Genomic DNA, 8,134 nt, shown 5'->3' on the forward strand with positions numbered 1-8,134 from the left:
TGATGATGACCGGAGCGCAGTGTTTGGATAGTCGGAGCCGAGGGAGCTGGCCAGGTAACGCTGGCCGGCAGGCAACAGAGGCTGGCTCTACCTGGGTTCTCTGACAGTGGAGCACGCGGGGCTCGTAGGCTGCTGCAGGTAGGCAAGCTACACCTAGCTGCAGCTGTCCAGCAGGGGTCCTGCTCCCAGATCTACCGTTAGTCAGATCTCAATCGATCCAGATCACAGGATCTATCAATGAACAGGCAGGCTGAGTGTCATCAGCAGTGCCAATCTGTGCGTACTCCTTCTTCAGGGCTCAAACTTTTTTTTTTGATGTGGAACTTGTGGTCTGGGACTTCAATAGTCTGATTCGCTGTCTTTGATCACCTGATTGTGCTGGCGAAACTGGGAACATCTGAGACGAGCAGGAGAGCTCATGTCGTCCAGAATTTGAAGGCATCCTGAAATATTCTTCTTCCCACCTTCTTCAGTGATCGCGATTCAACATCAAATACTAAGCAGCGGCTCAAATTGCTAATGCAAGTTCGGCAATGCAGTCAGCAGGCTAGGACCGCGTGGTACAGTACTTCGACCCAGAGTGTTGCCTCAAGTCCTGTGGACTTTCTGTACACAAACCGTCAAGGTCATACGCGGCATCTGTCACCATTACGACTGACCTTTGGTGTTTCGTTTCATGCTCTTACTCAGAGAATCGAAGGCACCATAATTCCCACATGTGTCCACCGCGCGCACGTGTGAACAACCTGGGCGTCATAATGGCCACATGCCTCGCAATCTCCTGCTTTCCAAGCATAGCACCAAGGCACAAAGATATTCCATGGCACGAGCCCAACCAGCATAGTGGCCGCTTATCTCCGGACGGAGGGTATATGAACATGTTACGAGGGTGCATGGATGTGCCAGACCCGACATGAACTCTGCCCAACTGCGGTCAAGGCCGGATGCGAGCTCGCTACAAGTGTTGGAGTAAACGTGTATGCCACCTGCGGATCCGCTCCTTTCCTCCTCACGAAATACTTTCGGCAAACATGGCCAAGCCGTAATGCGGAGGTTTTCGTCGGCAATTTGTCACGGCGGATCACCACGAAGGCAGACAGCACCCGAACTGTCAGCGACGACATGGGCCAGGTGATGTGAGTGGATCGAATGATACGCATGCATCACTCCTCATGTGACCGACGATGCCCAAACTTTGTGCTGGAGGGCGCTTTTCTTGCTGTTGCCCGCTTCCGCGCGCCCCTGACCCGCACGATGAGCGAGACATTATGTATGCGGTTCGGAAAGGGGCTCATGTCTTTCCTGCACATCGGACATTTGGCGGTGGACGCTGTCGCCAGTTGGGCAGCAATGTCGCGCAGCAGCGGGCTTGCGAATGCAACGCTGGCCACCGTTTCGGTCGGCTCGGTAGGACACAGGAACACGACAGGAGGGCCCGGGAGGGAGGGGAAACGGAGCTGTGACGGACAAGTGAGATTTGCGTCGGCATCCCGGTTCCTCAGTGGTCCCAAAAGTACCACGACATATTTCTCGGGTGTCTGGGACCGGATACCATCAATTGTCCGTCATCGGATGTGCCATAGTTACCGTAAGTAGCATCGCCGTCACTCTAGCTTTCGGTCACTCGAGCGTCAAACGATGGGATGCCAAGGCTCATTCGATGGGCGACGGCACGTTGAGGGGTAATGGTGGGCGATGGAACGACTGTCAAGTACCATGGTAGGCGCTGGCGCTGGGCGCTGGGTGCTCTCGCGGCGGACGGCGTCCGCCCAGGCAGGTAGCATGGGGCGCACGGAGGGAACCGGCTGCACGATCCAACGCTTCCCCCCCCCCCCCCCGGGAGATTGTCACTCTTTCCACAAGGCTGAAGGGTGCCCATCCAGATGCCTAGCAAGGCCCCTGCCTTGGCAGGTCCAACACTGTTGAGGCTGAACAGATGAGACGGCTGGGGCTAGCAGGGGCTGGAGGGAGACGGCGCCCCCGGGGGCCGTCAGCGTTGCATTCCTAGAAAAACTCCTGCTTCGACCTGCATGAGCTCACGATCACGGGTTCCCCCACCTTTCCTCCCTCGTGGGCGTCCCCTGGCGTTCCGGCGCCTGTTGCTGCCCAATCCTTGCCACTCGGATGCGGGGGGTGCCCTGTCGGCACGGTGGTGGTCGTGGTTCTGTTTGAAGATTCAGGCACGTTGGCGCTCTTCAGGGAGAGGGGTACTGGATTCAAGCCGAAACGATGTCAAGCAAGCCACGCATTTCGTTCAAGCAGTCCCGTCCCAGGTTCTTTTGTCGAGGAGGACCTTGATGGCTCTAGGTCTAACACAGTGTAGCGGTTCCTGCACCTCTGGGCATAGATCCATGATTCGTCTTATCGAGGTGATCAAGATTTGTGTTTGACTCGTTTTATTGCATTTCATGACGGCCTTGCTACCAGAATCACCTCTGATATTACAGCCAAATTTTGCGGGGTCTTCCGAAGAATAGCTCCGAAGTCTTGGTAGCTTGCACGCCGGGAAGGCACAGATGCCCCTGTTGGATCATTTACAGCTGTCAAGGATTTCAGAGAGTCGCCAGATTCTCAAGAATTTTCAGAAAGAAACAGAAAACCCACCTAGACATGAGAGTTTCAAGAAATAATTCTACAGGCGGTTGTCCCTGATGTGGTTATCCTGTGGGTGGTCATTTCAGAGGGAATGGATGAAAAAGGCCATATACAGGTGTTGATGATTTCGGAGAGCTATACGAAGACCGCGACTATTGTGAACGGAGCTGATCCCGCTGAATATCATCTCATCGTTTCTGTTGTGAGACCCTTTGGGGATGGTACAGGTGTTGAGCCTGATCAGCCATGCTGAAGTGAAGAGTCTGCCTGACTCTTATTCTGGGGATCACTGAGCCTTGCACAAATCTCGTCAGGTCTGCCATTTGATTAATTTTTACAAGACAGAAGCGTGTTTATATACAACGGGGGCCTTCTCCACCCTGGTCGGGCTAGCCTCTCATTGCTGCCCCCGCCGCCGTGGGAGTCGCCGTAGCCGTCGCCGTCGCACTAGAACAGACGCACCCGCCAGTAGCAAGGCTAGTGACCGGCGGCGCAGTACAGGTCGCCCGAGACGTCCAGCCAGCAACAGTTGTAGACGGGTACGCCTGGTACTGCCTCTCCGCCTTGACGAGCACCGGAATCGCCTGGCCTGTCGCGAGGCGGAAAGCTCGGTGCCCAAGCACGGACAGGATGGTCGAGATCTCGCCTGAGTGGCTCGTGACGGAAAGCCAGGTTGCGTCGTCCTCGCTGAAGACCTGGTCGAGCACGATCTTTGAGCGCGCCGCTTGGCTGGAGGAGTCCTCGCCCGTGATGCCGTTCCAGTAGGGGTCTTGTTCCGGGAAGCCGGGCTCAAACCCCCAAGCGGGGAAGAGGCTGGAGATGTGGGTGCGGTTGGAGCGACTGTCGCATGTGTGGATGCTAATACCCTCGCGGAAGAACTCCTTTATAGTTGGTGTGAACGGTCTATCCGTGGGGAGATCAAGGCCGCCAAATGTGACATTAGCGGTATAGAGACACCTCCGCAGTGGTGAGGTGTAATATGACTCGGGCGCTGGGAGCCCAGCTGTGGCTATCTGGCTCTTCCAGAACGCGTTCGCCTTCTGAGCCTGCGCAATGCCGTCTGACGTCAAGAGAGCATCTCTCCAGGTGACAGTAGCATTGCCCTCTTCTTCAGCCCAGTAACAGTTCCAAGAAGGAGTGCCATAGAAAGACTCAGCCGCGTTATGGTAGCCCTCACCGTGCCTTGCCAGGAACAAAACCTTGTACGCAACATCATCGCTGGAGTTTGCGTTCAATGCGTCAATGTAGGCTGAAAAACGCTGCCATTGAGTCTGGTTCTGGAGATTTCTTCCGTAGAATGAGTCCGTGGGATAAGTCCTATTAAGGAGACCGAAGCTGACTGTGGTCTGTACACTTGTCAGCACATAGTGTGGTCAAATGTACTGAACGATATGAGCATACGTAGTCAAATGTTGAAGCATCTGTGCCGGCCTCATGTTGCAGGAAAAACCCTGGTACTGTGGTGTAGTTGATGTAATGGCTGTAGGCATCGCATTTCTCTGCTCCGGTCTTCCAGGCCACTGAGGCCGAGGCCAGGGCGAGGAGGAGCGAAGTGGCGAGGGCAACCATGATGACAGTGTGGACTGATTGGGATCACAAGATAGCAGAGCACCTAAGAAAATGGTCGAGTGAGTCCCTTAAATGGGCTTGTATTTTCCTCTGACCATCGCCACCACCTTGATACCCTGACATCGTACATTTTGGCACGCGTATTTCTTAGGATCGCGCCTTGGCACGTTAACCGGCAATGGTATTTGAGCCGTTGCATGTGGAATGGGATTCGCCTGACACTGGCCCATCGCAGGTTCCCCTCAGAGTTGAGGCGCTATCAAAATATCGATTTGGAGTTCTGGCGTTGCCAGATCCACCTCCACTGTCAATCCAGGGACGTCAACCAATCAACCGAGAACGTGGGGGAGACTCGTCACAGGGGTGCGAACTCAATTGGGTTTTCATCCGAACGCGTGCATGGTCTGCAAGGATCCTCGTATCTGCTCCTTTCGGAAAACGGTCCAGTGGTGCAGACAAACACCAACAACTGCAAATGACGATCCTTCCTCGACGTCTAGTATTTCAGTTGAAAGTGATCTTTTGGCCCATGAGACTCTTGAAGGCATCGTCAAGAGCCTTCCGCTTCTGAACCCTCTCTTGCTGAGCCACTTCAGAAGTGTCATCTTCATCTTCTTCGTCCAGCCCCCGCACCTGTGGCACCCAAGCTCGAATCTGGCCATCAGTGTGCCCACTATAAACACCACCGGAAACATTAGATGCTCCAGGAACAATGCCACTCGAGCCACCGGCGCCTCCAGCACCCCTCCACACGACGCTTGTGACCCGATTCTTCACTGTTCTCTCACCCCCGCGCTGTGCCCTCACACCCGAGATGTTGGCGCCTACGCCCCGGAGACGGGAGACCGTGGTACCCTCATGCAGGTCCATGACCAATATTTCAGTGTCGTTTGGCCAGAAGAGCAGCTCCTTCCTGCGCGGCGTCAAACCCACAGGCGTTGTAAACATTGGGGTGTTAGCCAGTTGGCCATTCTTGATACTCGGCCCAAACGACGCAAGAGTATTCGCGCCTGTAGCGGTGTCCCACACACGTATGCGTCTATCGTGGCCTGCTGAAACAATGTAGGCACCGTCGTCTGTCCAAGTCAACCCGTTCACTGGGCCAGAGTGCGCCTTAGCCGATGATCGGACCCCTCGATCCGAAATATGATTCCCCTTGACGTCTCCGCATCTTCGGAGAATACCCAGACTATCTTCTTGGTCCAGGAGACCTATCAGACCACTCGCGCGACGGACGTCCCATATTCGAACTGCTCCGTCTAGAGTTCCACTTGCGAGAACATGCTCATGTCGCGGTGACCACGCGAGAGATAGGACCGCGCCTCCCCCAGCACCTGGTTGTCCGGGCGCAACAAGTGACTGTACAGCTGCGCCAGAGCGCAGATCGACAAGCCGAACAGCTGGATGAGCCGTGCCACATGCTACCAACAGGTGGTCGGCAATGGGTGAGATAGCATGCGTATATAGCTTGGACTCGAGGTCCCACGAACCTGACAGCTGCACGCTGTCCGTCGCCCACAGCTTCAAAGTCTGGTCATAAGAGCTCGACAGGAACGCGGCCGGGTCGAAGGGGTAGAAGGACAGATGCGTAATACCGAATCGATGGGACTTGGTCTTGTCGTCGGATCGCGCGATCTGCGCGACGGGCTTATAGACATGCGAGTTGTTTGGGTTGCCGCATTGCTCGATATCCCAGAGTTTGATGGTCGCATCTGAGCCCCCAGAGAGTAATCTGCGAGGAGACCTTAGTCAAAATCCGAGTGATTTCTATCGACTGAAACAGCTTGACAAACATTCTGCCATCAAAGCGTTCGAGGGCGAGCGCATTTACACCAGCTTGATGAGCCCATATATTCGATTTATGGTCGTTACTGGGATTCGCAGAGCTGGAACTGCCCTCGCCATTGTCGACAGCCGCGCCCTTCTCGCCGCCATCGAATCGAAACTGAGGCGCTGGCCGGAAGGATCGCAACAGCCGCGTGGTCTCGAGCTTGGCGAAAGTGTTGGCACCGAGGCCACCGGTGGCCCGTTCAAACAAGAGTTGATTCATGCATCTGCACTAGAAGTCAATCACGCCTGCTGTACAGGTGATGTGGCACTGAGAGGATCGAGGTTGTTGGGTCAGCTGAGACAAGTCCAGGAATGCCAGGAACGCCAGGCAGGGAAGGTGCTGCTCCAGGCAAACCCCGCACCATCTCTCTGCCTGGCACGCCTGGGTCTCTTCCCAGACCACGTCTTCTCACCCGTTGGCTGCAGGAGGGGGGTCTCAGCGCATGCCATTCAGCAGAACATGCTCAAACTCTGTCTAGTCCCCACCGCGTCGTTGACGGGTTTCGCTTGCACAACAGAGTCGAATATTACACGCTCCCCGGAAATGCGCTGCGATCTGACAGAGCACAATACTCACTACCGACGAAGGCCAGGCTGCCATCCTCGCTCTGCATCGGCCAGCATACGAGAACATGGCCTCTCGGAACCGTCAGCGAGGATCATACGCCTACGGCGAGGACAGCGCAGAGGCCTTGTCCAACGACCACGAGGCGGCAAAGCAGAGAGAGGCCACGGTGTATGATGCAGTCGCAGGTAGGGACAACTTGCCCCGATGCTTACGACTGCAATCGCTCGTTGCACATAACAGCCTGCTGACATCTGCCCAATTCCAGGTCGGGTGTCACACAAGTTTTCAAAAGACGATGCCACCACTGGCAGCCGCAAAACCGCCTCAGGGCAACATCATCTCGGCGACCCTGTCCTAGCCCCCGAAGAGGTCCTCTTCTCCCGAAAGCGCGCCCCGCAGCGATATGCCGAGAAGGACATATACTTCGCAAACGAGTCCCTGCCCGAAGCCGGTCGCAACTTGCTACCCGATAGCGACATGGTTAAGGCTGTTCATGGCTACGCGAGTCATTTCTACGAGGCACTAGGTCGCCGGTGTGCAGGGGAGCCACGCGGTGATATAGGACGCGTCAACGAGCGAAGCATGGATGAGACGGCGATCCTCACGTTTGGGATCCTGTTCGAGGAGGCTGCCCAGGACTCATTGGGCAAGCACGGTGACATGGTCTTCACCGAGGGCATCCAGGACGACGATGACGGTGAGGATGTCCGAGAAAAACAGAAAGCGACCAACTCTCGTAGAGCGCAAACTCCTGTTGGGTTCGAAGGCGAGGAGGCCTTCTGGAAGAGACCCTACTCGAAGAGGAGGAAGGTAAAGGACGAGAAAGACTAGAACATCGGTGCTGGGCTGCTCGCGGACACTGAAAAGCTAGTTACCGCAACTTCTGCCGTTGGGATTGCCGAATCTGGCAGAAGAGATTGCTCGACGTCGTGGGATAAAGTCCAGGCCCGAGATGCTGCACCTCAGCTGTCGCCGTCAGCCAGGTTGTCGGGACCTGAGGCAGCCATTACCGGTCGGCCACGGCTCAGCTCCACCGACCTACTGCGCGATAGCCGCCCTTTGATACGAAGCTTGTAACACTGCCCTGTTTTCCTCGGCTGGTCGAAATCGACGGCTCATCCTAAACTGTGCCCTTCCAGCCTTCCAGGTTGTTTGCTGTCCTGCGGCCAACCTATCATTGCAGGTGTGGCATTCCAAAAGGGACGAAGCAAGGGTGTCTTGCATGGCTCCAGCGCGATGGTATGCATGGATGCAGGAAGCTTGCTAGCTTCGGGAAGAGAGGCAGGGCCCGTCTGCAACGTCGGGACCAATTTCACGAGCCAAAAAGCAACCCAGAATTGTTCCCATATCATATATCGTTATATGACTTGTGGGACGAGACGAACTCGTGGCCTGCTCATCAACAACTCACGCCCCACCCGGCCACAGCCAAGAAAGAAGCAAGGCTCTCGCGATGCCACGCATCCCCCCTGATGCGCGCCGACGGTGCACCATTGGCACATCTCAAGGGCTGAGCAACCAGGTAAATTTTTTGGCCTACCGGAGATCTCCATTACAGTACATCATGCATCT

General features: G+C 55.7%; 3 protein-coding genes across 3 annotated transcripts; 1 reads left to right on the top strand and 2 right to left on the bottom strand.

Annotated features, from left to right (window-relative positions):
• Positions 1–2,984: 2,984 nt before the first annotated feature.
• Positions 2,985–4,164, bottom strand: INS49_012763 (uncharacterized protein; the record flags this gene model as incomplete). Its single annotated transcript, XM_043173465.1, has 2 exons — positions 2,985–3,941; positions 3,997–4,164. 2 exons carry the CDS (start codon positions 4,162–4,164, stop codon positions 2,985–2,987), a joined length of 1,125 nt encoding a protein of 374 aa, XP_043022762.1.
• Positions 4,165–4,668: 504 nt separating this feature from the next.
• INS49_012764 (uncharacterized protein) lies at positions 4,669–6,214 on the bottom strand (the record flags this gene model as incomplete). The annotated part of the gene is made up of 3 exons (XM_043173466.1): positions 4,669–5,174; positions 5,655–5,896; positions 5,958–6,214. The coding sequence occupies 3 exons, from the start codon at positions 6,212–6,214 to the stop codon at positions 4,669–4,671; spliced, it is 1,005 nt and encodes a 334-aa protein (XP_043022763.1).
• Positions 6,215–6,626: 412 nt separating this feature from the next.
• Positions 6,627–7,393, top strand: INS49_012765 (uncharacterized protein; the record flags this gene model as incomplete). The annotated part of the gene is made up of 2 exons (XM_043173467.1): positions 6,627–6,747; positions 6,828–7,393. 2 exons carry the CDS (start codon positions 6,627–6,629, stop codon positions 7,391–7,393), a joined length of 687 nt encoding a protein of 228 aa, XP_043022764.1.
• Between the last annotated feature and the right edge of the window lie 741 nt (positions 7,394–8,134).

The sequence above is a fragment of the Diaporthe citri genome, assembly GCF_014595645.1.
Source record: "Diaporthe citri strain NFHF-8-4 chromosome Unknown scaffold_6, whole genome shotgun sequence".
Classification (NCBI taxonomy): domain Eukaryota; kingdom Fungi; phylum Ascomycota; class Sordariomycetes; order Diaporthales; family Diaporthaceae; genus Diaporthe; species Diaporthe citri.